Source organism: Zea mays, chromosome 4 (genome assembly GCF_902167145.1).
Source record: "Zea mays cultivar B73 chromosome 4, Zm-B73-REFERENCE-NAM-5.0, whole genome shotgun sequence".
In the NCBI taxonomy this organism is placed as follows: Eukaryota; Viridiplantae; Streptophyta; class Magnoliopsida; order Poales; family Poaceae; genus Zea; species Zea mays.
This window is the reverse complement of record NC_050099.1, coordinates 172115043-172142864: the sequence shown is the minus strand read 5'-3', so window position 1 is coordinate 172142864 and position 27822 is coordinate 172115043. Positions and strand designations below refer to the sequence as shown.

The window sequence follows — 27822 nt, the reverse complement described above, 5'->3', positions numbered from 1 at the left end:
ATGTTTCCGCAACTGACGAGATGCATAGGCGATCACATGTCCTTCTTGCATGAGCACACATCCAAGTCCTTGGCCACATGCATCACAGTAAATGTCAAATCCCCTCTGCAGATCTGGCATAATCAATACTGGAGGTGACATCAATCTCTCCTTCAATTGATCAAAACTCTCTTGGCATTTCTCATCCCACTTGAATTCTCTTCCTTTCTCCAAAAGCGATGTCATGGGCTTAGCAATCTTAGAAAATCCTTCAATAAATCTCCGATAATATCCTGCGAGTCCCAAGAAACTCCGAATCTCCGTAACTGTAGTGGGCACTCTCCACTCCATTATCTCCTTTACTTTAGCAGGATCCACAGCTATTCCTCCATTAGAAATAATATGACCAAGGAATGGCACCTTGTCAATCCAAAACTCGCACTTGCTGAACTTAGCATAGAGTTGATTATCTCGTAACTTCTGTAGCACCAACCTTAGATGTTGTTCATGATCACTTTCATTCTTAGAATAGATAAGAATATCGTCGATGAATACCACGACGAACCTGTCCAAATACTCCATAAACACCTTATTCATCAAATTCATAAAATAAGCTGGTGCATTGGTTAATCCAAACGACATAACAGTAAACTCATATAATCCATATCGAGTCGAGAAAGCCGTCTTGGGAATATCCGATGGTCTAATCCTCATCTGATGGTAACCCGATCGGAGATCAATCTTCGAAAATACTCTTGCACCTCTCATCTGATCAAATAAATCCTCAATACGGGGCAATGGATACTTGTTCTTCACTGTAACATCATTAAGAGATCTATAATCCACACACATCCGTTGCGATCCATCCTTCTTCTGTACAAACAAGACCGGTGCTCCCCAAGGTGAGGAACTCGGACGAATGTAACCGGCCTCTTGTAACTCCGTCAACTGCTTCTTCAGTCCCTTCAACTCCTCTACGGACATTCTATATGACCGTTTAGAAATAGGGGCGGTTCCAGGTAAGAGATCAATAACAAACTCAACTTCTCTATCAGGTGGCATCCCTGGTAACTCCTCTGGAAAGACATCCGGAAAATCTCTAACCACCCGGATATTATCACCAACAAACTCCTCAGGCATAAAGAACATTGCACGCATGGATGAGGAGGTCACTGCAATATTAACTTGAAATCTTTCTCCTTTGGTGGTAGTGAGCTCTATGGTACCTCTACCACATGCTATAACGGCCTTTGCCTTTCTTAGCCACGACATACCAAGGATCAGATCTATACTGCTTGACTCTAATATTATAGCAGTAGCTCCAAAATCTCTACCCATAATGGTTAATGTCAATCTACGTGTCATTTGATTCGCCTCAACAGGCCCTTTAGGTGTAATTACTATCATGGGTTTTCTCATATTTAGCAGTGGTATTTCATTTGTGTTGGCATATCGAGCAGACATGAATGAATGTGTAGCACCAGAATCAAATAATATGGTTGCAGGAATTGTATTAACATAAAACATACCAATTACGAGGTCCCCACCATCAGGAGTATCATCAACGCTGACTTGATTCACCCTGGCTATAGAATATCCCTTGCTAGGGGTCTGTTGCTTGTTCTGAGCTGGAGTAGTAGCAATCCTATGTGGGCAGACATTTGCATAATGACCAATCTTCCCACACTTGAAACATTGAGTGCCCGGACTCTGTCCTGCAAACTTTGTCGGGGTGCCCGTGGGAGTAGCCTGTCGAGGAGGTGGAGTCCTCAGTGGTGATTGCTGAACTGGGCGTGGTCCTTCGGGTCGAGTCGGTGTACCCTGTGGTGAACTGTAGCGAGGACGAACACTGCTGCTACCCTGTCCCTGTGAGATAGCCTTCCTCTTCAAATCTCCCAGTTGAACACGCTTGTGTTCAATAGCAAGAGCCTTATCCAGTAGCCTCTGAAATGATGGAAAAGTGTGTGCCACTAGAGCATACTGCAGCGGTCCATTAAGTCCTTCAATAAAATGCTCCTGCTTTCTCTCATCCTCAGCAACTTCCTCAGGGGCATATCTGGATAACTGAATAAACTTGTCACGGTACTCGCTGACTGACATACTTCCTTGCTTCAGCGACAGAAATTCCTTCTTCTTGATCTTTATCATCCCAGCTGGAATATGGTAGTTCCTAAACTGTGTACTGAACTCTGCCCAAGTGATAGTATCCGCAGCATCGTGGGCAGCAGTATATGAATCCCACCAATCAGCAGCAGGACCAGTCAGACGTCCAGAAGCATATAAAACCTTCTCCCGATCAGTGCATTGTGCAATATTCAGCATCTTCTCAACGGACTTCAGCCAATCATCCGCGTCCAGTGGATCAGGTGAGCTAGCGAATGTAGGTGGCTTATGACTCATAAACTCCCGGTGCTTATCACGAGGTGGAACCGGTGGTGGTGGTGGAGGCAGTGGCACTTGTTGCTGTTGCATTTGTTGCTGCAGTTGCTGTTGTTGCGCCCTCCTTTCTTGGCGTATCTCATCTCTCTCCTGGCGCAACTCCTGGCGTATGTCTTCTCTTTCCTGACGCATCTCTTGGCGTTCTTGCTGCATCTGGGCACGCATATCAGCCATAGTGTCCGCCATTTGCTGCATCACCGCCATCTGAGCAGCAACCAGTGGGTCAACTCCGCCTGGTGGAGGATTAGGGGGATTCATCTCTGCAGGCTGCGGCTGAGGTTGTCTATAAATTCTTCGAGTGTGTCGGTTAGGAGGCAAATCAATTCCACCACCCCTCCTGGTATTGACCATCTGAGTTAGATACATATGGTAAGAAAGAGCAGTAGACAAGGCAGTAATTACAATCGTGTTACTTTGGGGGATTTATTAGCTAAGCAGATTAATATTTCACCTACTATAGCTAATTCAATACCTTATGTTGGTACATGCTAAGATGTCCATCTATAATAATTCAATCAATCAAAGAAGCAAATCAGACATTTAGCATCAGCACAATCAACCAACATTTTTTTTTAAGAAAATAGTTTTAACTTTTGTTTCGGGTTCCCTAACTCTTAAGAATGTCATAGGGGTAGGGATTCCAAGGTTTGAAATCCATCTTGTCTCAGAGTAGAAAAGGTAAGAATGATCAGAGTAGAACAGTAGAAGGTGAGATAGGATCAAGATAAGGTAAGTATGGAATGAATCAGAGTAAGATAAGTAGATAAGGGTTTTGTCCATTTCTATCTAGGTTTCGTCCTACAGTCAACATTTCCTCTGATACCACTTCTGTAACACCCGGCTTTAAGGAACAAAGCCAGGTGCATCTCATACATGCGCCAAGAAGACAACATATATAATAACAGAGTGTATAGAGATAAATGTCGTAAAACATCAGAGTATTTATTACATAGCGGAAGACTTATTACAAAATAAAAGTGTAAACATAAAACGAACTAAGGATCGTCGGCGCCAATGTCGACCGAGACACGCCACCTAGATCAGATCGAACTCCTCAGTGTTAGGCGGCTCCTCTTCGACCACCTGCTCTTCTCCTGTGGGGGGGTGTGAGACAGCAAGAGTGAGCTCACATACGTTCATAGCTCAACAAGTCGTGGGGAATAATGTGGCATGAACTCACCAAAGGTGGGAGTTCATGTAGTGTAAGGCTGATCAATGAAATAGAGGTTGAGGCTGAGCATTGCTTTTATAAGTTGGTCAAAATTTTATTAGCAATTACTAAGTGTAAGTAAATACCAAACCTTAATAATAATAAAGAACAGTAATAGTAAAATAATCCCAAATGCGATGCAAATGTCAAATTGAATTTAAGTTCCATAATTAATCATGTGAGGGTCCGAGCCGCTCTTGACCGTGAGCACGGCTAGTATACTAGTTTTACACTCTGCAGAGGTTGCGCATCTTTACCCACAAGTCGTGTATCCCATGTCGCCTGGGTTTGCAAGGCCCTTAGACACTACCGAGGTGAATGGCTAGGGATCCACTACGAGGCCTTTACAAAGTTCCACTAGCTTCCGAAAACCCGCTACAGTTTATAGGAAGATCCAGTACAGGGTTCCTGGCTGACAGCCATCGCAGCAAAATCAACCAGGGACCTCCCCGCACTGACCTCTCCCCTACTGCCCTTGCCCCTTTCGGGTAAGGTAGTCTTCCACTAGCTTTCCTAGTTAGTCAGCCAAGGGCGTCCCATTAAACCCTTGTGGTAGCACTGTTTTCCCGGGTGGTTCTCCATGTTCCCATTAACATAATGATCTTAACATGAACAAGGAAGAATAAAACAGATAACAATAAATAGTATAACAATGAGTGATGAATATCTCTATACCCAAATCCACATAAAGCAATAGCATGTACTACCCAAAACTTTAGTAGTAAAACCAGTGGTGAAGCAAGGTATAGAGATAGTCAAATCTAGGGTATCCTATTGGGTCCCAGCAAAATTATCCTATGCAGATCATTATGAATAATAAGAACATGAATAGGTAAAAGAAGTGATCAAGGGCACAACTTGCCTTCCACGAGCTCCTGCTCAGCTACCTCTACTTGTTGAACCTCAGTTTCCACAGTGGCTTGCTCGTCTACTCGCATCAACACAATACATACATGGTATAGCTAAAATCAACATCACACCAAACAGATGAATACAATATACAGTAAAAATCTACACATTAAATTGAAATCATAGGAACTGGAATCACTAGATTTGGAGTTATAGATTTCAAGTTATGAATTTCCTAAGGTTTAATGTGATTAAAATAGGATTAAATGATAAATAATTTTTCTTACTGTTTTCATGTCAAAACAGAGCCACTATGTGATAGAGAACATTATTACAAAATTTTAGAAACTGGAATGGAGTGATTTGGACTAAAAATGAATTTTCTATGGATTAAATAAGTTCTAGGAATTGTTTTTATATTAAAAATCTATTTCTGAATTTATTTATTTGATTTTTCATGAGCTCAGGACTGGGCGCATAATAAACAAAAGGTCAGGGGCCCTGGCGCAAATGCAACCGAGACACAGGAAACCCACCAGATGGACTGCGGGTTCAATTTTTAACAACTACAGGGGCTTCGGAGCAAGTTTTCCAAGACACTGGAAACAGGGTCCCAGGACGGCGGGTTTATTTCAATGAAACCGAGGGGCCAAAGTGTAAATCCGCGCCCGCGAAGGGGGATGCAGTGCTCGCAGCCGTCCGATCAAACACGAACGGTCAAGATTAGACCGGCGCTGATCACTACTCCACTCCTACAATCTACCGTAGGATTCAGGATCTATGCTCGAGATCTGCCCACGCCCGATCTAATCTGGGCACTACACTGCGCGATCGACGGTCCAGTTTTAATGAAACGAAGGGGTATCTCTCGTTTTAATCGCAGCCGCACATCCGAGATGGACGGCCCCGAGGGCATCTTCCCCACTCGGTCACGCGCGACGGCGGCGCCGCCGCATCTCACCCCGCCGAGCGCCGGTGAGATCGCCAATCCACGCTCCCCGAGCGCTAAACATCAAATTAAATCGGGATCTACCATGCGGGGGATAACACGAACACGAGGGACGGATACATACCGGCAATCGAGACCCCGACGACGCTGGCCACGTGACGATGCGGTTCCGCGGGGGAGGTCCGACTACGGCGAGAAATTCCCACCCAGTCGTCGTCGCGCGCACCCGGTCACTGCCCTGTGCGTGTCCCGAGCAACCACCCGAATGCCCAGGACGAGGCAATCGGAGCGGATGGGCGTTGATGACGCGGTTCAACGACGGCGGCGGTCTCCCACGTTCACTGCCTCCCGCTCTCTTCCTCCTCTGGTGAACGCAATGGACTCTCAGCTGGGCGTGAGTGCGGGATGGGTCACGGAGGGGCCTATTTATCCCCGGGCGACCGGTTCAAACTCCGCCGGATTCGGTCAGCCCGCTCCTATTTCCCCGGCGGCTGGATCGGTCACGAACGCGCCGCGCCGTATGGAGAAGACGGCGCTGTCAAGCCGGTCCCACGGGTCAGCGCCTATTCCTTTCCTGAGCGCGCGAGCGAAGGTGCGGCTGGTCAAGCGGGCCCGCGCGGCAGTGTGACCAAGTCACCGATCAAGTGCGCGCGCGCGGAAGCCAGCGGCTGGCATGCGGGCCCCACCTGCCAGTGAAAGGAGGAGTTGGGCGCGGGTTGAAGATGAGCTGCGCGCGCTGGAAATGCTTAGTGGGCCGAAATGAATAGAGTCGGCCCAGCTAGGGTTTTATTCCTTTTTCTTTTATTCTCCTTTCCCTTTTTGATTTATTTTCTTTTCATTTGAATCTCTAATTTAAATTTGAATCCTGTTATGAACTCCACCTTTGAGTCAAATGTACAAACTCAAATCTGTATAAGAATAATATATATATTATACTCATTTTTATTCACATAGTAATTTCTTCCTTCTCTTTTCATATTATTTCTAAAAACCCTAAAGTGCAATTTTGGGTTAAATTCAAATCCCCATCTCATTTTTTGTATTTCTATTATTATTATTTTATTATCAATTGCATAATACAAGCAAAACTCCATCATGATGCACAATTTGGTGGTGTCCTTTAGTTATTTTATTTGTTTAAGTGAGGTGTCCACATGAAATGCTGAATAAAGATAACACACATGTCTATAAAGAAATATAATTTCTCCCTTTAAATCTTTCTTACAAAGTGGGTATTACATTCTTTGTAGTTGGTGGCTCCATCCGAAGTATAGCCTCAATTTTACTTGGATTAGCTTCAATTCCCTTTGTTGAAACCAAGCATCCAAGAAATTTCCCCTTCTTTACTCCGAAGACACATTTGTCTGGATTTAACTTTAAGCCAGCTTGCCTGAAACTGGCGAAGGTCTCCTGCAGATCAGCAATATGATTTTCCTGCTTCGTGCTTTTTACAATGATGTCATCAACATAAGTTAGCACATTTCTGCCTATTTGAGATTGGAGAACCTTCGCAGTCATTCGGCTGAAACTTCCTCCAGCGTTTTTGAGCCATTCAGGCATCCGAAGATAGCAATATGTGCCACTTGGAGTTATGAAGCTAGTCTTCGGCTCATCTTCCTTCTTCATCCAAATTTGGTGATAGCCTGAATAACAGTCTAACAGACTCATGAGCTCTGAAGAAGCTGCTGCATCAACTAAAGAGTCTATCCTTGGTAATGGGAATTCATCCTTCGGACAAGCCTTGTTAAGATCTGTAAAATCGATGCACATTCGCCACTTGCCATTGGCCTTTTTTACCATAACAGTGTTAGCTAGCCATTCTGGGTACTTCACTTCTCTGATAACTCCTGCACTGAGGAGTCTTTTGACTTCGTTGCGAGCACCTTCAGCTTTATCATCTGACATTTTCCGAAGCCTTTGCTTTCTGGGTCTAAAGGATGGATCAACATTGAGCGAGTGCTCAATAACATCTCTATTAACTCCACAGAGATCATTGGCTGACCATGCAAAAACATCTTTGTTGTTGAACAAGAACCTTAGCAAGGTTTTCTCTTGTGCTTCGGATAACTGAGAGCCCAACAGCACCTTCTGTTCTGCTACATCCTCACATAAGAGCATGGGCTTCGGCTGATCTGCTGAAGCTGCTTTCTCCCTTCTGAATTTGTATTGTTCGCAAGCTTCAGCTCCATCTATGTTATGGATTGCTTTTGAATCAGTCCAGTTTCCTTCAGCCCTTCTGGCAGCTTCCTGGCTTCCATGAATAGCGATGGGTCCCTGATCCGAAGGTATCTTCATGCAAAGATAAGCAGGGTGAAGGATTGCTTCGAAGGCATTGAGGGTACCACGACCAATAATTGCATTATAAGGGTATTCCATGTCAACAATGTCAAACACAATTTGCTCAGTTCTAGTGTTATTGATGAATCCGAAAGTCACTGACATGGTGATCTTTCCCAGTGCTACAATCTGTCTCCCTCCGAAGCCACAAAGAGGATGTGTAGCATCATGAATCTTATCTTCTGGCTCTTGCATTTGCCTGAAGGCTTTAGGAAATATGATGTCAGCTGCACTGCCTGTGTCAACCAAGACATTGTGAACCAGAAATCCTTTGATAACACAAGAGATAACCATGGCATCGTTGTGTGGGTAATCTTTGAGCTGAAGGTCCTCTTGGGAGAAGGTGATAGGAATGTGAGACCATCTTGACTTGATGAAGGGTCCTTGCACCCCAACATGCTGTACCCTTCTCTGTGCTTCTTTTTTCTGCTTTTTATTGGCTGGCTCTGAGGACGAACCGCCTGTAATCGGGAGCACCAGCTTCGGGTCCGAAGCAGCCCCAGCTCGATCATTGAACGAAGCCATCAGCTCAAAAAGTGGAAGTGAGTTCACCGGAGGTGGGCGCCAATGTTGGGAACTTGTTCTCAAGTGCTATGAATTAAGAACAAGGCAACATAAAGTGTTAAATGTTAACGTCCTTCGTCCATGAAACATTATTCCCTTGAGGATAATGGGCCTTGGACGAAGGTTGATGAGAGTAAAATTACGAAGCTTAAATTTTCGTAATAAAATTTCAATAGATATTGTAAGACGACATAAAATAAAATAAAAGGTACAAAAGAAGTAAATAAACCATATACGAATTATATTATATTTACTTCTTATGTTTAATCATTGAATACAATAATACCTCTGCCTTGGCAAAAGGTTGAATTCCAGAATATGCGATTGCAGTTACCAGAATGTGTGAACAGCAACGGAATACTGTTCACTATTTATAGGCACAGGACGCAGCCTGTGAGGAATTACAAGTATGCCCCTTATAAAAGCTTACAACATTGACTCAGACCTTCATGGACTAAAAAGTCATTCTATCTTTAAGTCGGTTTATACTGTCGAAGCTTCATGGAAAGGAACCTTCGGCCATCTCATACAAACAGCTTCAGCCGAAAGCTGCTTCTCCCTTGAAGACCTTCGGCGACGAAGCATAGACCCAACAATATGTCTATTGCGAGTGATTTAGTAAGATTATTATATTGTTTATAGGGTTTAGTTCAACCCCTCCTAAAAAAAATTCTGGCTCCATCCATGGCAAGGCGAAAAGGCTCTTTCTAAATTCTAATCGATGACACTATTTGGCATTCATACATAGTTCGTAGTTACCTATTCGTTAGTTCTGCATCGAATTGAACACATCAGTCAGTATTTTACGCAGACCAATAATCTTATATAAGCATGGTGGCATCAAGAAATGCGAACCTCCTGGTCGTCGGGCCGGCACACAGCCTCATCGGGCTCCCTTGTGTTCTCGATCGTCCGGGGCACCAGCCTCTCCGGCGGCTGCAAACACCCGAAGCAATCAGAACCGAACCAAAAGCTACAAAACTCTACAGGTGGAGTGGAGTGGACAGTTCGAAGAGCGCGCGGGCTTGCCTGCTCCTCGGCGCAGCAAGCGGCCTGGCCGCGCTCGCGGGCCAGCGCGCGCTTCTGGGCCTTCTTCTCTCGCTTAAGCTTGGCATGCACCTCGCGGCGCTTGTCCTTGTTCTTAATCTGCGACGGCAGTGTCGCCTCCGCCTTCTCCTTCCTGCCCTTCCGCCCGCTCCTCCCCTCGCCCTCGTCGCCCGGGGGCGGCGCCGAGTCGGCGGGATGCTGCTTCCTCTTCGTCCCCTTCCCCATCGCAGGCGGGGGCTGCTGCAGTCGGCGCAGCGAGGGTTTAAGCGGCAGCGGCGGCGGCGGCTAGGGTTAAGGGATAGCAGCGAGAACGCTGTCAGCGGCGGGAACGTTGGCGGCTGTGACTGTGAGGGCGCGCCATCGGTGGTGAGAACGGGCTGGTAGATATGTTTTTTTTGTGTGCATTTGTGCTTTGAAAAAAAAATACTCTCAGTTTTACAGTGGTTTCGACCAAAGAGAAATTTTTTTCGTCTTTAATTTTCATTTATCGGGAGTGACCAGCTGCATCGACCTAAGAGAATCCACCAGCCACGCTGATTAAAACAAGTGAAGCCCCGCCCTGCGCCATGACCAGGAGCTGTGATATTCCCTTTGATGCACGCGACCAGGCATGCGGTTGATAGCCTGATACTAGGAAAAAAATTTGGTGCAGCACTGCTGCAAACCAGAGTGGTTTGCAGCCTCTCACAAAAAGGTGGATGGACCCCACCTGCAGATCCAACAGATAACATTTTTGTTGCTGCGGGTGGGGTCTATCCTCTTTTTTGTGAGGAGCTGTAAACACTCTGGTTTGCAGCAGTGCTGCACCAAATTTTTTTCCCTGATACTACGACCAAACCCAGTCAGCAGTTAACACGCGCAGCAGCACAACAGATGATTACGAGCCAGATGCCACCTGCAGAAGAGACTGATGAACTGTGCTGTCTGTGCAGCAGATGGGAAGGTCTGTCTGCATGCAGACTCACATATATACGGGCACGGCATTACGAACTGAACGGGGTTTTTCTATTCATTCACAAGTACGAGGCGAGGACAGCGAACAGCTGGCAGGCACCACGGCATCACGGACAGGAAAATGCCAAGCATTCAAATCCATTGCCAGCCACTTTGCATGTAGGAGTAGAGATTATTGCAACCATCGCGCTCACGGGATACAAACAGACAGACCGCACCGCACGCAACCGAAGCATTCGTCGTCGTCTGGTCTGGTGGACCTCCTCGGCCGATTATAGATGGCCAACAGGCCGGCCCGGCACGACCCAGCACGGGCCCGGGGAAGCACGGTCCATCAGCCAACGGGCCGGCCTGGCCACACGGGCTTAACGGGCCGTGCCTAGAGAGCCCACGTGCCTGGCCATTGGCCTAGGCACGGCCCTCCGGGTCACTTTTCGTGTCGGGCCAGTCCGCTAGGCACGCTCAAAAAAACGGGCCGTGCCAGCACCAGCCCGTCAGAGATCCCAAACAGCAGAAAACATAGAGAAATTTAACCAAAGTTAAAAAAAATAGCACAAAATATAGACAAATATAATAAATGAGTTGTTTTGTGCAATGCTGCCTCATTAAAAACCTTTCTAGGTAAAACTCACCCTTGTGAGAAACCCTAGAAAGGAAAAAAGAGTGCAGCCAGCTCAAAGTTTAATCACTAAGTTTGTATCTGTTACAAATGTATATTACAATACAAAATGACTCTCTCACAATCACTCAATGACAAAGCAGTGAAAGCACATGTCAGATGACCACATCATAGTCTAGAAGACTACAACTAAGCAGCAACAGGTTCATCTTCATCAAGAAATAAATTCTGGAATGAGTCCTCAAGCTCTGGATTGTCAACAGCATGTTGTTCTCTCTTTTCTCCTAATTCCCAATCTTTTAAGCAAGTCAGCATCTCCACATTCTCAGGCAATAAGCGTCGTCGTCGCTCCTCGATTATCCTCCCTGTCAAACTGAAACAAGACTCCGAAGAGACAGTAGATACAGGAACAGACATAATATCCTTTGCCATTATGGATAAAACTGGATATGTTAGCTTGTGGTCACGCCACCAGAGAAGTATATCAAAATCATCCTCATAAGAAGTGACATTGTCACTGTCTAAGTAGGCTGAGAGCTCACAAATAGCAGATGAAGATGAAGCAGAAGGGGTAGAGCTAGGGGAGGACCAACAACACCTGAACTAGAATCTCCAAATATTCTTCCCCAAGCTTGTTTTCTTTTACCTGTATGAATAGAAGGCTGAGCAGCCCTTTGAGCCCTAACTGCACCAAACTTAGTCTCATATTTAGTAAACAGTTTATACAATTCATTTTTTACATCAGCATAATATGTACTGTACTCACACCCAGTGCACTCTCCAAGTAAATGCAACACATTAAAAAAAACCTCTCATCTTAGCTCTAGGGTCCAGAATGAATGCATATGAATATAGCAAAGGTATGTCACTCCAGTATTTAAGGAATTTAAGTTGCATTGGAAACACAATAGTTCTAAGATTTAAATCTCTTTCACATGCTTTCAAATGAGATGCAATTTCCAGAATATGATGAAGAACTAGTGGACTAGTTGGATAATAAACACCAGACAGAACAACAGTAGAGTCATAGTACAATTCTAGAAACTCTAAAATCTTCTCAGCAACATACCAATGATTAGGAGGCAATAATTGTGACTCATAATGTGAATTGATGAAGACAGAAAAAACAGTTTTGTATGAGACCAAGTGTTTAAGCATCAAATAAGTAGAATTCCATCTAACATCCATATCCAATCCAAATTTTCTGGGTCTAACACCCCTTGCTAAGCAGTACTCTTTAAATGCTGCTATTCTAGAATTAGAAGCATTTAAGAAATTAATTGCAGTTCTAAAATCTTCCAAAAAAGGTTTCAGTCTCTTCATTCCAGATTTAACAATGAGATTAATGATATGACAAGCACAACGTTGATGCATAAGAGTGTAGTTAGAAGAAGGATCAGGACCCAAATAACCAGCAAACAAAGGTGTCAATGTATCCATAGCCTTTGAATTAGAAGAAGTAGCAGGCAACACAGAATTGATAAGCACATTACGTCGTTCAGTGAAAAGCTTCAGAAGGTCTCTAGTGGTGGTCTGTCTAGACACTTTGGTAAACCTAGGGTTATGAGCACGGGCAATATAATCCTCCCAGGCCCATTCACTTTCTCAAATACCTCATCAAAATCAACCCAGACAGTAGATTTACGCTTACCAACAGATGAGGTACCAGTACCACCATCGGTGCTGGTGGAGCCGACCGGAGTATCGGTGGCCGTAGCAGGCCCTCCACCAGCGTTGGTCGGATTAGAACTTAGATCGACAGGAGCAGAGGTTAGATCGATACCGAGCAAAGCAGCCGCGTCAGCCTGGATGTCGTCTTCGTCATCTGGGACAAGCCCTGCCGCGTGAAGGTCGTCGTTGCCGGTGACCGGATTGACATCGTCATCATCCGCCATGGCGACCTTCACCGCGGACGGTCGATCTCCAGCACCGTCCCTCAACGGAGCACGCAGTCGCCGTGCCCGATCTACCCCAGAGGAGGAAGACGAGGCATCAGCAACTGACCTACAAAAGAGCAAAACATTATACAGTTAGGGTTAGGGTTTACGAAAGATCTAGGGTTAGGGTTAGGGTTTACCTGTGCTACCGGAGCCCGATGCCGGAGAACACGGGGGCCACCCAGACGACACACGACAGACAGAGACCGATTAGAGACGACGGCGAGCTGGGGAGGGCCGGAGGGGAGGACGAGACGACAACACGAACTCACATAGTTCACCGAGAGAGAGGGGAGAGGGGTTAGAGAGGAGCTGGTGGATCGAGGTCACCGGCGTCGGGGACGGGAGCCGAGGTCGCTGGACAGGGGCGGCGCCGCGACGGAGGCATCGGAGGGGAATCGCCAATCGCCAAGTCAATCGCCGCCGAGTCGGGAGAGAGAGGGAGCAGGGTGCGAGTGCGAGCGCGAGCGGAGGGACTGAGAGGTGGGCCCCATGGGGCGAGGAGGCGAGGAGGTAAGGGGCACGGGCGGCGTCGGCTACGGGCCCCGACCGGGTTGTCCGCGTGGAGCAGGTCGTGCCGTGCCGGCCCACGTGTCTGGCCAGCGGCCCAGGCACGGCCTGCTCCACTGGGCCGTGCCAGCCCGGGCTCATCCCATACGTGCCGGGCCGGGCGCGAACCGGGCCAAAAAAACGGGCCTCGGGCCGGGTCAACGGGCCCGTGCCTCATGTACATCTATACGGCCGATTCTGTTCACACTCACACGGTCACACCCTTCTTGTTAATAATCTGACCCGAAAGAGTGTTCACACCCACATGTCGCTTGACGGCATGTCCAGACTTGTTCAGTTCAGAGCAGCCCAGCGCAAGACGACATCAATAGGACGGTCCTCTCGGTTCAGTTCTCCCGGACCACGCTTATCAGCTTCTCTCCATGTCGCTGTCGGGAGATTTCCATCTGGGCGCGAGCCGGTGGAACAGTGTCCCGTCGTAGACGCTCCTCGCGACGTCCTTGCGGAGGAGGCCGTCCCCGTCCTTGCCGAGACTGTACAGGATCTTCCACTCCGCTTCCGCGCCAGCCCTTTCGAGGACAGAAAAAAGACAAACGGAGAGAGTGAGAGCTGTAGTCACCGGGGAGGGAAATTACCGTCATTACTTACCAGCCGCTGTAGTCCCCGGGCTCTCTGTTCGCTTGGAGCAGCTGGTCGATCTCGTCCGAGGTCAGGGCGTCGGGGACCGTCCTCGCGTGCCTGGCGAATATCTCCTCGAACTTCTCCGGAACGAACCTGCAGCATTCAATTCGAGCGTCAGCAAAAAGGATGGTGTTGTTTGGTTCAAAAAAATGTAACGCAAATGATAATGGTAATGGTTTACGCTCGATTACTGGCGGTAACAAATTTGAATAGACTGATATCAAATTTTAGTGTGGTATCTCATTACGGTTGGACTAAAACAAACATGATGTAACGTTATCTGTTACCCATTACGTTACAAATATGTGAACCAAACGGCACCGATCGGTCGGTGCATCTAGACTATATCTATCGTTCTGGTTCAGCAGTGGGATCGGATGATGGCAGTGGATCGAATGAACCTACCTTCCTTGGGCGTCGTACGAGCCGGAGTCGCTCCCGTGCTTCCCTCTCCGGATGTCCTCTATGTAGATGTCCAGTTTCGACGACGTCGCGTTTTGCTGCATGTGCAGTGTAGTGTGCTCGAGGATATAAAACAAGATTCATCTCGAGACATCTGGTGGCATTGATGAAGGTTGGGGTTGGGGGGTCTTACAGGTCTGCACTTGCTGCCAAGGGCGCCATTGATGAAGGCGGCGCTGGCGCTGGACAGGCCGAGTCCAAACCCGAGGGCCCGAAACGCTGCCGACGCGAACGAGGCCAGACGAAATCACATCACTACAAGGCGGGGCCGGCGGACCATGGACGCGAGGCCAAAGTAAAATATGTGGGGCGGGGGAGCGGGGACGAGCATCTCACCGCCGTACGTCTCCGCGAAGGAGACGACGCCGTCGCCGTCGCGGTCGAAGAACGACGCGTGCTTGTATAGCGCCGGCCCCGGGCCGCCCAACGCTGCCGCCGCCCGGCCCACTTCAAGGAACAAACCAGGAGCGCAGGAACGCACGGAACGGATTCAGCAGACGGACGAGTTGTGGAGGGAGCTAGCAGATGTGGCCAGGCCAGATGCATGCGGCGGAGGCAGTAGGCAGAGTGACTAACCGAATAGCACGGCGAACAGAAGCAGCGAAGGCACAGCCGCCGCCGCCGCCGCCGCCGCTGCCGCTGGGGACGCCCGTCGCCGCGGAGTCCTGCCCACCTCCATCCTCCGGAGATTCCCCTTCTGAGTCTTCGACCCTGTCGCGCAAGTCCGTCCTTTTTTGGCTGTTTGCTCTCCCCTTTCCGTTCTTTTTGGCTGTTTGCTCCTCTCGGGTCTCGGCGTTCGAGTGAGCGCTGGCACTGGCAGCGCAGCTTGTGCGGGTGCCCGTGCCCCCACGCCCCACGGGCCCCCTAAAATACAGGCGGACAGGCCGAGGCCGCAGGAATAGGATAACCGAGCAACTAGACCCGCACTCTTGAACAAACTGAAGCGTGCCGTCACCTCCGCTGGCGCGCCAGCCAGCAGCGACGACGCCACGCTACTGTCCAAATGTCTGGTTGGATCACAAGATACTCGCGATTTTTCGGACAGCGGAGCGTCGATACGGATCGGAACCCCTGAAATTTCTTCGGCGGAAAAAAAAAAGGCATTCATCTGCCGTCCATGCACCTGCAATACTTACCGAACGAGACAATATGTTAGTTTAAAATAAGTTAGGTTATATAATCTGAATAGATTATAATCCCAAGCAAATGATATACAGTTATTATCGTTGGTAGCTCAAAATGGACTTTGGGCTAAAAAAAATCCGAGTACGCATTGCTACAGTATTAGTTGCCTTGGCCCTTGGGCTCAAACTGGACACCAAGGCGTGTGCCTTCCTTGCATGTGGTGCGATGCGAGCGGGCAATGTTCGCGTGCGGGCTGGATAGGCTTTTGCTCACAGCGCACACATGGGGAAGTCCGTCCTCCAGGCCCACGAGGTCCGTAGGCAACGATCTGGTCCAGTCTCCAGAGGCTTTTGCTCGTGCACCAACCGCGCCGCCGCCGCCGTCGCCGAGGACGCGGTCCTACTACTCTTGTCCCGTAGCTTGAGCCTGTCAAGTGGCCGGCCAGTAGACAGTATACTATGACCAGGACCACCCAGCCGAGCCGATCTCGAACTGGCCCCGTCCGGAACTAACATACACGCTGATACCCAGCTGCCTTTGCTTGAAGTTGAACAGGCTCGTTCCGCCAGACCAACGACGATTTCTGGCATTCCGCTGCGGATCGAATCCGTCGAGTTCTGGGTACATTGCTGACCGCAACCACGCGAACATTTCGTGCTAGACGCAGCTGCTCTGCGCCTCCGCCAGCGAATGATGATGACTGGTAATGAGGTGTTTCCGCATGCAACGAGGAACGCTACCCTGATGTGGCTGTGAAGGTGAGATAACCAAGAGCCCAAGATGCAGACCAAGACATCTTTATCGTTGGCATCTCACATTTTTTTTAACCTCTGTGGTACCACCAAGCATCAACCAAAAGATCTTTTCACCGTTTCCGGCGACGCGGCCGCTTTGTCCCCTATCCGCCAGTTGCAAGTAGGCCTGCAAATGGGGTGGATGTAAATGGGTATTTTAGGTGGGTTTAAGAAATGGTTTTGTTTTGGTGGATTGTGATGAGTTTTAATTATTAACGGGTTGGGTTGGGTGGGTTTATTTTATATTGTGGGTCAAAATGGTGGATACCCATAGGTATAGATAGATTTGTATAGGTATGAGTTTCCATGGGTATTCACCAATCAGACTATCACCTTAATCAGTACCATTTTATTTCAGGTTTAGAAAAGTCTTTGATTTCTTTAGTCACACACAACATACTATACTATACCATTTTATCAGTACCATTTTATTTAAAAATGTGACCAACTATAAAGTTGCATAACTTTTTGATATCTACAAATTCTATTTTAATAGTTTCTACATTCGAGACCGTTTACAAAATTTGAATTTTAAATTTGAAAACTTCACACGAATTTTTTAATGATAAGATGATTTCAAATAAAAAAGTTGACAATTACAAAGTTTCATAATATTTCAAGACCTACAACTTTTATTTTTGTGGTTTTTCCATCCGAGGTAGTTTGAAAATTTTAAAATTCAAAATTCAAACATAGTTTTGTATGGCAAGATGATTTCAAACCAAAACATTGTCAACTACAAAGTTTCATAACTCTTCAATACCTACAACTTTCATGTTGGTGGTTTTTTCTTTCGAGGTTGTTTTCAAAATTCAAATTTTAAATTTTTTAAATTTAGGCATAGTTTTCGTTGACAATATGACTTCAAATGAAAAAGTTGTCAACTACAAACTTCTATAACTTTTCAAGATCTACAAAGTTTATTTTGGTTGTTTGATCATTTGTTCATCTCACATGATAGTTCTAACAATATGCACAAATTTATACATATCTCTCGTAGTTCCATAAACTATGAGAGAGATAGGTTTTATGAACAAATTTATTTTTAGTTTATCATATTAAGAAATGTTCAAAATATAAAATGTACATCATGCTGAGTTATACAAATTTGTAGTTAAAAACGTTTTCATTTGAATTAATTTACTGCTTTAAAATGTGATTTTTAAAATGTGTATGCAGTTGGCTTAATGTGAGACAATAAGCTAAACCCACGGGTTTTCCATGGGTTTCCACCCAATTACGGGTTGGTTTGGGATCAATAATGTTATTGGATGGGTTGGGTTTAACTTCCCTCTAGTATTTTTGGTTGGGTGTGGGATGGATATCAAAGTAATTAGATTTGGGTATGGGTGGGAGTGGATTGGATTTTTTGCCATTAGCAGGCCTAGTTGCAAGTCCCGTGGGAAAAAAACTAGAGTTGGGCGTTTGGATCGAAATTAGAATTCACTTAATAAATTAACCTATTTAGTTTGAAATCTGACAACCTACCACTTTCTAAAGTTATGATATAAGCTTATTTTAAATTCATGGGATGAAAAATGAGAAACGATTTTATGTATTACTAGAATTTATTTCTAATCTGTAACTTACAAGGCGATCTTTGATTCACTCCTCTATACGTAAAAAAATTAGCACATAAATATCTCTGACATATTGCTGATAATAGTATACTGATATATTTTGTATAAAACCGAATTATTTTAATTGATATATGTCTAAACTATTATTATTATTAGAATATAATTCAATTCCAGTGATCCAAACGGGACGTAGGAGTAATCTATATCTATAATAACTATATATTAAGAATCTAACATGGGAACCTGGTGCTACTACGACTTCACCCTCCGCGCTGACACTCTGGACATGCACCACGTGGACCCACATCCAGTAGTTATCATTAATCATTTCTGTCAATCATTGTTTTAATTATACAGTACAAGAAAAATGTCTATAGCACGTTCGTTAAGTCTAATATGCGGTTTTACTCATACAACATAGAAAAAAAAAGTCGTGTCTTAGTGAATAAGATATAAGAGTTAGATATATTAGTTTGTATGAACGACTATCTTAGATATACCTAGTGCTCGAAAAACTGAAACATGGTCTATAGATATAGGTTGTAGATCAGTTTTCAAATGCAAAAAAACCGCTAAGAAACAAGATCATAAATATATAAAGAAAGAATCTTATAGAGACATGCTATTCGTAAAGAGTCCACGTCTCATAATTTTTTCAATAAATTTTCTAGAGACCTCTTAAAACACCTCACACTAGATAGCTTGTACTATGCACTAAAGCTTGGGCTAACGACGCTCCAGGCACACATGGACACATCCAGTTTCTTTCAGACAAATCATCGCCCATAGTAGTGCTTTGCGAAACCAGCCCTGCCCAGCGATCCTGCCGACCTGTCGCAATAAATTTTACCGTCCCAGTCCCAGAGACAAATCTGGTGTTCGGCGGGTGGCCGGCTCAAGTCAGCTCCGCGGCAAATTTAATTCGAAAGGGGACAAGGGCTACAACATCTGCAGCGGGAGCCGGGAGGGAGGGGGTGTCGCCGTCGGCACGTCGCGGTGTGCCGGAGTAGTTTACTCATTGCGGCAGCGAAACTCGGGCGCACATGCCGTCATGCCCTCGCCCCGCCCGTTCTTATCGGCGCGCCACGCTCTAGAAAAACCAGCGAGCGCGACGTCCCGGCGCACAGGACAGGACAGGACACAGGCACAGGCGCACGCACAGTTGCGTGATGGGCGCTGCCACGGCGAGCGGAGGCCCCGCCGGGCCCTGGAGCTGTCGCTGCTCTGCTCGAGTGCTCGGGACCAGATCGACAGGGTCAGCTTTTGGCATGGTGTGGGTTCATCCTTATTCCTGGCTCCTGGGTCTGGGTCTGGGTGGATGGACATCGCGAAACGTGTGTTTGTCTGATCCGGAAATCATAGCATGTTTGCGACAGCAAAGTTGGAGATGCTGCGAAAACACCTCGGCCTGTTGCTGTCCCTTGTGCATCTTTACCGCTTAATCCAGCAGCAGCGACGAGTAGTAATTACTAGCAGTGTATAGCAGTACTTATGCCTGAAACTTTTTCTTCTTCTTCTTTTTTGAATTGAACAGCTCGTAACAATTCTGCCACGGTGCCACCCAAGGGCAAGAAACGAGTCACCACTAAAATTTTACAATCTGTGCAGTTACTCGAAAGAATCGCCGAATTGTTTCGCGCTGCTGTTCTATTACTTTTCCTTCCACTAGGCGTCCAGTTCAGATTTTGTTTTCCATTTCGTCTAAACCATCCGCCCTCTAAAAACGAGCTGATGATTTTATTTGCCAACGACGACTCCGCGCCTCGGGGTCAGGGGGGGTCACAAGAAAGCATCGCCAGAGCACACGAGCCGCGCGGCGCGCCGTTCGACTCTCCGGTGAGGGCGACCAAATTCCAGACCCGGAACGCCGGGCCGGCCGGCCTGCCGCTGCACCGAGAGAGAGAGAGAGCCGTGGCGGCGTGCGCACATGGTGGCTCGCGCCTCCCGCCTCTTTTGTTACCCCAGTCGATGACGACGATCAGAGGGCAGACTGCAGCACGGCTTGCCGCGCGACGAGCCGCTCCAGCGCCTCGCGCATCCACCAGTGCGGGCACCCGTCCATCGCCTGCTGCACCGTTGCCTGCGTTCCATCCACATCCAGTCGCGAGCGCACGGTCAGATGACATGTCGTATATATATACTAGATACATATGCATGGGGATTGGGGGGGGGGTGGTGTCGCGTCCGGAGGACGAGAACTCAGCTAACTCACTCACCCAGGTGCGCTTGCGGGACGCCATCTCGGGCCACTGGTGGAGCTCGTCGGCGACGCGGAGCGGGAACATGAAGCCCTCGTAGGTCTGGTCCACGTAGCGGCGGCTCTTGTAGTGCCAGAGGCCGAGGACCGGTCCGGTGTCGCCGAGCACGCCGGCCTCCTCGAGGGCCTCGCGCCGGGCGGCCTCGTCCATGGACTCGTCCACCTCCCACCCGCCCTTGGGGAACATCATGCCGTGCCCCTTCTGGGACGTGATCACCAGCACCTCCAGCTCGCCGTCGCGCCGCACGCGGTACGGGATGCAGCCCACCACGATGCGCCCGCCCGTGCTCTGGCTGTACCGCTGCAGCTCGCGCCCCTGCCTCGCCACCAGCACGGCGGCCATGGATGCGGATGCGGGCTGCTTCGTTCGTTCTCAGCCTTGCTTGCTTGCTGCTGTGGAGCGGCTGGCCCGGGCTGAAGCTGGATAGTAGGATGGATGGATGGAACGATGCTGATGCTGCAGCTGCTGGTTTGCGGCCATGGAGCTGGGATTTTATAGCGTGTCAAGTCAATGGAATGCTGTTGGTGGTGTAGGTGCCGAGTGATTAATAAAACTGAGAGTAACATGCGTGGGCCTGGAGTATGGACGCGAGGACAGGCTGCCGACGTGGACAAGCCGAGCGGATCGGATCTTCTGTGGCAGATGTTGCTGCCTTTGCCTCTGTCTCAGGTGGGTCAGGGGGTTTCACTCCAACCAAACGATATTGAATCAGACGTGTCCAGTTTTCGTACAAGACTTATTTAGTTTGTTGGATATTTTTGACTTCTGTGAAAAGTAGCTAGGCTGATTGTCATTCTATCTCTAGTAATGGTGTTCTAATTTACTGGACGACGTGTTATGAGCAATTCTTATTAAGATAAGATAAAGATGGCAAGAGTTCTCCCTTGGGTAAGCCACTAATCCAGCTTTGATGTGTGTACATAAAAGAATAATAGTCAGGTTTATATATATGCAAGAATTTAATTATGTCTCGTCGTTTTTCAACTTCTAACGTTGTCTTCACACCACCCATTTAATTCCCCACTACATAATTTTATAATCGCTGCTAGATTAGAACCCCTGTTACTGCTCTATCTCGGTTGGATTTAGCTCTAGTACGCAATCGACACTGACAGAGCAGCCTCTTCGTCGATATGTTTTCTAGAATTCGTACTCGAGGCCTCCGTGTAAACATTTCCCCAAGCACACATAACAACTGAGCTACACAACGCATGTGATTATTATATATAGCTGACGTTATTCTTTTACTCGCATAATTTTGAATCTTATATCGTATGGGATACTCAAAAAATAATATTAACTACAAAGTTATAGATTTTATTGAGTACTAAAACTTAGATGTTGACTCCATCCTTATTTGACATTGTTAATCATCTTAATTAGATGTGACCTATGGACTTATGTTATATATTTAGACTAATAAAAAACCATATCAAATAAAAAATCAACTATAAAGTTTTAGATATCTTTAAACTCTATAGTTTTGATATAAAGTTTATCTTACTATGATGTTGTATAAAATGTTGTCAGTCCATATACTATCATTGTCGGTTTTTGGATCCGACCTGCATTGATAGACTGTCTATCGCTGTGAGTTGAAGCCACCAACCTTCAGAGATAGTCCACTTATCGCCGGTTGAGTATCCTACCACTATCGCTTGAAGCTACGAACAAGGAGTTATATGTCATTGTCGGCTTCACCATTACAGTTGGGATTGCGTGTGTTCTGGCATAGTTCTCTCCATCCCAAAACAAAAGTGTGTGGCTGCATAGTATGTCCGTGTCAAAATTTATCAAGTTTATTTATTAAAAAATTTAGCACTACTAAATCTCTAAATAAGTTTATTATATGCAAAGATTCATATATATATAATGGTACTCTGGTTATGCACCGTACATATGTGTATTTGATCAAAGTTAAAAATATTTAACTTCTTAGAAAGTGAAATAAAACGACGCTTGTTCTAGAACAGCGCGCGAGTATTTCTTTCAAAACGACATCCACGTCGGCTATAAATATTTTATACTAGAAATACGTACACACGAACTAGAATGTGTGAAGTCCGATGGATAAAGTCGTGCATGAACCCGCTGCGGCTCTATGATTATATTGTACCAAAAGCTATAATAGATTTCACCACGTGTAGTGATCTTGTGAAGCTAGCATATGCATACAAATATAAGAGATTTAACAGGACTAAAACTACTTTGGCATGCTAATTTCTAAAAGGCTGGGAGGCCTTTCGGTCTATCGTCTAGATCGATTTTGAATTGGCGTGTGAACTGGTTGATTTAAATCGCGTCCTTTTCTGTACTGTTTCGATCGTATCAGAGTTGATATTGTAGCAAACCACAAGCAAACATTATTGTTGTTCACTGATACATCATCGTGGACTATATGCAGATGTAAATATGTAATCGATTCCTAATGGAAACCCAATAAATTAAGAGGAAATATACACGAGTGGTTGAAAATAGCCGTTATTCACAACATCACCCGATCAAGTCGACATGGCCTGACGCCTATCTATATAGACTGTGTCCACCAAGTGAGAGCAGAAGGAAGGTGCTCGGCTGCTCGCCCCGTTGCGGGTCCAATAATGAACCGTTAGGGCTAATTTGGTGAAGTGAATTGGAGGGCATCCACGTGGGAGGAATCCCGAAGAGATTACTCTTCAATAGATTCTATTCAATATCATGTTCACCAAACTAGCCCTGAAGTGTAGAAAATAAAGAAAACATAAAATTGTAGATGACAATGTTTGGAGAGAGAAATTTAAAATATAGAATAAAATAGATGATGATATATGAGATCTGCTAGAGATAACATGAGAGCGAGGAGCTAGCACATGATAGCGAACAAAAGCGCGTCCCTTCGCAGCGGCTTCTCTCGCAGTCGCAGCTCTCGTCGTCGTCGGCCGATCGAGCGTCCGAGCCGCACGCACACGCAGACCCACTCTCTGTCTCAGCACGTAGGTCGTCGTTAGGGAGGTATAACCACCCAAAATGCTATGCATGATAGAGTTAGCTAGTTTTGAAGGCAATCGTCCATGATCAGTTGATCTGCGATGGATTCGGGCGAACTGACGATCCCTAATGATTATGATGAGCCAACGGTAGCTAGCGTTGTATTATGAGTGAGATTCGGCCACACAGCATATCGATCAGTCGTTACATCATTGGTAGACGCGCGCCGGTGGAACCTTAACTGCTCATCTGTTCAAATATAGTCTATTGCATAAAAATAAACAATTAATATGGTCGAGCTTAACTTGTTCAATGCATCCAATTTGAAGAAATTAGCTAGGAAGCCTCTGCATGTTATAGTGACATTAACGTACGTATAAGGTTTTCTCAATGAATTGAACACTGGCGATCCCTGTTGTTTCACTCTTTTTTTTTTGAAAGGGAGAGGCAAAAGACTTGCCGCTCCAATATATTAGAAGGAGTAGAACTAACAGGAAATTACAAGAAACCAAAACAACTTACAAGACTAGAAGCAAACACCTGAACAAATCTACTAAGCGGACCTAATAGCCAGCCGGGCCATGGAAACAACCAACTAACTCTTTGACCACTAGCGCGACCTGCTCCGCTGATCTAAACTGACTATGAAAGATTCTATTGTTCCTCTCTAACCAAGTGCTCCACCAAAAATAAATGATAAGGCCATCAAAGGATCTTCTCGAAGGCTTGTTGCACCTACTTCTCAAATTTCTCCACCAATCGTACAACGAATCAGGGCCATAGATCCCCAACAAGGACGAAAGATTCGCCCAAGATAAGATTTTGTCCCACACCTCCCTGCTGAAGGGGTAGTCCTTGCAGAGATGAACCGTCGTTTCAAAGGTCGAGTTACAGAGGCAACACGAAGGATTGTGAGGCCATCCCCTTTTCTGAAGGTTCTCTGCTGTCAACACTCTGTTGTGTAAAAGAGTCCAAGCGAAGAAGCGACACTTGGGTTCAGTTTTTGCTTTCCAAATGGAACAAATTTTCATTGTGCAGAAGTTTGTTGAGAACTGTATGTTATATGCGCTGCTTGCACTGTACTGACCATCAGTCGTCCATCTCCAAGAGATGGAATCCTCCAAGTTATTAAGTTCGTGCATGCTACTGATAGCCTGCCATAGGGTTACAAAATCTCTTATTTCGTCTTCTCGTATGCATGGCAGACATAGCTGAATCCAGCTAGAGGCTCTAAGAGCATGAAAAACTGAGATGTTCTTCTTCCTTGCTTTCTTGAACAGAACTGGTGCTATATTCTTAGGCGCCTGACCATGAATCCAACTAGATTTCCAAAAACTTGCTGTTCTCCCATTGCCAACGTTGACCACCGTGGATGCATTGAAAAGTTCTTCATCTATTTTGTCGCATGGCGCTTGCAAACCAATCCATGCCTTATCCCTATCCTTCCACCGCATCCACAGCCATCTGATTCTTAAAGCCCTTGCGAAGCGTTCTAGGTTCAGAATGCCCAGACCCCCCTTGTTCTTAGGCTGACATGTTGTAATCCAGTTGATCAAACAGTGACCTCCACTGCAAGCTTCAGGGTTGTTTCCTTTCCAAAGAAAGCCTCTTCTTATCTTATCAATTTTCTTTAGCAGCCATTTTTGAACTGGAAAAACCGTAAGATGATAAATTGGTTGGGCTGTTAATACTGATTTAACCAATGTTTCTCTGCCAGCTTTAGAGAGGAGTCTGCCTTTCCAACCGGCCAGTCTGTTGTTGATTTTTTCCAGAAGCGGTTGCAAGGAGATCCTTTTAATCTTCCTAAAGTGGAGGGGAAGACCAAGATACTTTCCAGGTAAGTTAGCATATTTTCCCGGGAACACTTCTGCAAGATTTGACCAAAGCGACTGAGGATAACGAATTGGAAAGATTTCTGTTTTATCAAAATTTATCTTTAGCCCTGAACAACCTTCAAAGACTTCCAGGATCGTTTTGAGAACTTTGAGGTCCGACTTGTCTGCTCTCACAAACACCCCAGCATCATCTGCATATAGGGAACACCGAAGCTTTGCCCCTTTAGGCAGGACACTTCCCAGTAGCCCGGCCTGAGCCGCCTTATCGATCATACGCTGGAGAGGGTCCATTGCTAAAATGAAAAGAAATGGAGAAAGGGGGTCCCCTTGTCGTACACCACGCCTGTGTTTAATACTGCTTGTCGGCTCTCCATTTATTATTATTTTGGAGGAAGATGAGCCTAGAATTAGAGCAATCCAGTCTCGCCACCTTTGGGAGAAACCAAGGGCCTTTAACACATCAAGGAGATAAGCCCAATTTATGGAGTCGAAGGCTTTAGAGATGTCAAGCTTGATGAAAAGCGCAGGCTGACCCCTCTTGTGCATCTTCATAATCACCCTTTGAACGTATAAGAAGTTATCATGAATTGATCGCTTTTGGATGAAGGCATTCTGAGCAACAGAAACAATTTCATTCATGCGCGGTGCCAGTCTGTTTGCCAAAATTTTGGTGACGATCTTCATAAAGCTGTTTATTAGACTGATAGGTCTAAACTTATCGATGCTATCCGAGACCTCTTTTTTTGGGAGTAGAACAACACTTGCTTCATTAACAAGGTGGAGGTTTTTACATCTAAAATTGTAGAAATCGTTAATTGCAGCAGTGAGGTCTTCTTTAACCAAGGTCCAACAACATTTATAGAAAAGGCTAATGAAACCATCCGGGCCAGGAGCTTTTTCAGAATGTAAACTCATGACCACATTCTTGATCTCCGACTCATGTATCACGATGTCGAGCTCACCTAACGAAAAGGGGGAATAATCTAGAGCGACCCACTGAATTACCTTATGTCTCATTCCTGTCTCTCCCAGAATCTCCTTGAAATGTTGGTGAGCCTCTTGCAGTTTGTCTTGTTGGCTAGACAATAAAGTACCATTCCGAAGGAGATATCTGATATAGTTCTTCTTTCTCCTATTGTTGGCTACCAGGTGAAAGAATTTCGTGTTGGCGTCTCCCATACGCATCCATAACTGTCTGGAGTGTTGTCTCGCAGTTGCTTTTTGAATGGAAGCAAGACCAAGAATTTTGATTTTCAGCCTTCTCCTGAACTCCAATTCATCGTTGGAGAGCTGTCTATTTTCTTGCGCCTGCTCTAGGTGAGTAAGAGTGATCTGGATAATTGCCAGGCGGATCTTGACGCTCCCTACTGTTTTGCGTCTCCACATACTAAGGGCCTTAGCTGTGCGTGACATCTTGACATGCAGCCTCAGAATGGCATCTTCAGAGTTAACGTCAGTAGACCAAGCTCGATTAACCACCTCCTTGAAATCGTCCAGCTTTGTCCAGAATGATTCAAATCTGAAGCCTTTGAAGAAACGAAATTGGGAACGGCCTTGCATAATAATTGGGCAGTGGTCTGAAGTCATAGTGCAAAGGGACAGCAGATCTGCCGATGGGAAGAGCCCATGCCATTGAGTTGTCCCAAAGAATCTATCTATCCTGGTCATTGTAGGGTCCACTTGTTCATTTGACCAAGTAAAGGCTCTATCATTGAGCTCAAGCTCTAACAGATGTAAATCATCAATTGTATTGTTGAACTGACTCATAATTCTTCTATTGATTGATCCTTTATTTTTTTCTCTCGCTCTCCTTATCATGTTGAAGTCTCCCAGTATCGCCCATTCCGGACGCATTACATTTTGGATGTTTCGGAGCTCTGACAGAAAGATCAATTTTTCAGTTTCTGGCTGGGGGCCGTAAACCCCCGTGAGGTCCCAGACCTCGTCCTCCATTCTCGAGCTAATCCTAACCGAGATCGAGAAGGTTGAAGCGCATGGAATGAGGTCCATCTCGAACAAATCTGCGTCAGAGGCCAAAAGAATTCCTCCAGAGGCACCCTGCGAAGGGAGTTGAACTGTCTGGCAAGCTAGCTTGCATCCCACGGTTTCTTTCAGTAAGTCATTGGTCCAGTTCATGATTTTTGTCTCTTGGAGACAAACTATGGTTGCACCTGAGGACAGAATTGTTTGTTTCACACTTGCACGTTTGGCCGGATCATTTAAACCCCTTACATTCCAAGAAAAAATAGTGCAGTTGGAACACATTTAACTGGAATTACCACTTCCACTTGAAAGACAAGAAGTACCAGGGACAGAACTGCAGACAGACACGGACTGCAGCCAAACACCTAACAACTCCCAACACAGACAACGCAGCTTACAGACATAAAGCTCTCCCCACACAAACAGAATGGAGGACAGCCGACACAAAAGCACAGGACGCCCAGGCCAAAACAGCCAAGACCACGCCACTTCAAATGGAACAGCTACAGACAGAACTAAAACACTCCACTGAGGGAACCAGGAGCAGCAAATCACATGCATCATAAGAATAAAAACTGCCACCGCGAAGAGATCTCAGGCATCCCCCACAGCCCTGATGGTTGGGGAAGCAATGGGAGTCACCTTGCGTCCCCTCCTCTTATGCCCTGTCTTCTCTACCCCTTGGTTGACCAATTCCATGATTGCCTCCATCTGCTCTTTGGTTAGCGGCCTTGAGAAAAGGC

General features: G+C 46.2%; 2 protein-coding genes and 1 pseudogene across 3 annotated transcripts; all 3 read right to left on the bottom strand.

The window, feature by feature from the left end:
• Nucleotides 1-9919, bottom strand: part of LOC103654073 (ribosome production factor 1-like) — a 30532-nt pseudogene extending 20613 nt beyond the window's left edge.
• A 983-nt stretch (nt 9920-10902) lies between these two features.
• Nucleotides 10903-15525, bottom strand: LOC100275194 (uncharacterized). Of its 2 annotated transcripts, XR_004857549.1 has the most exons (7): nt 15114-15525; nt 14874-14984; nt 14671-14756; nt 14481-14575; nt 14043-14168; nt 13025-13963; nt 10903-12951 (listed from the first exon to the last, which is right to left on the bottom strand). XR_004857549.1 is itself a non-coding variant. In NM_001254839.2 (6 exons), the coding sequence occupies exons 1-6, from the start codon at nt 15214-15216 to the stop codon at nt 13804-13806; spliced, it is 681 nt and encodes a 226-aa protein (NP_001241768.1). In that variant the 5' UTR covers nt 15217-15365; the 3' UTR covers nt 13639-13803. The 2 variants fall into 2 exon arrangements, 1 of the variants encoding a protein (NP_001241768.1); NM_001254839.2 differs by lacking the exon at nt 10903-12951 and having other exon boundaries at nt 13639-13963; nt 15114-15365.
• A 3934-nt stretch (nt 15526-19459) lies between these two features.
• Nucleotides 19460-20811, bottom strand: LOC100282276 (nudix hydrolase 4). Its single transcript, NM_001155188.2, has 2 exons — nt 20253-20811; nt 19460-20116 (listed from the first exon to the last, which is right to left on the bottom strand). Exons 1-2 carry the CDS (start codon nt 20634-20636, stop codon nt 20015-20017), a joined length of 486 nt encoding a protein of 161 aa, NP_001148660.2. The 5' UTR covers nt 20637-20811; the 3' UTR covers nt 19460-20014.
• Nucleotides 20812-27822: the final 7011 nt, after the last annotated feature.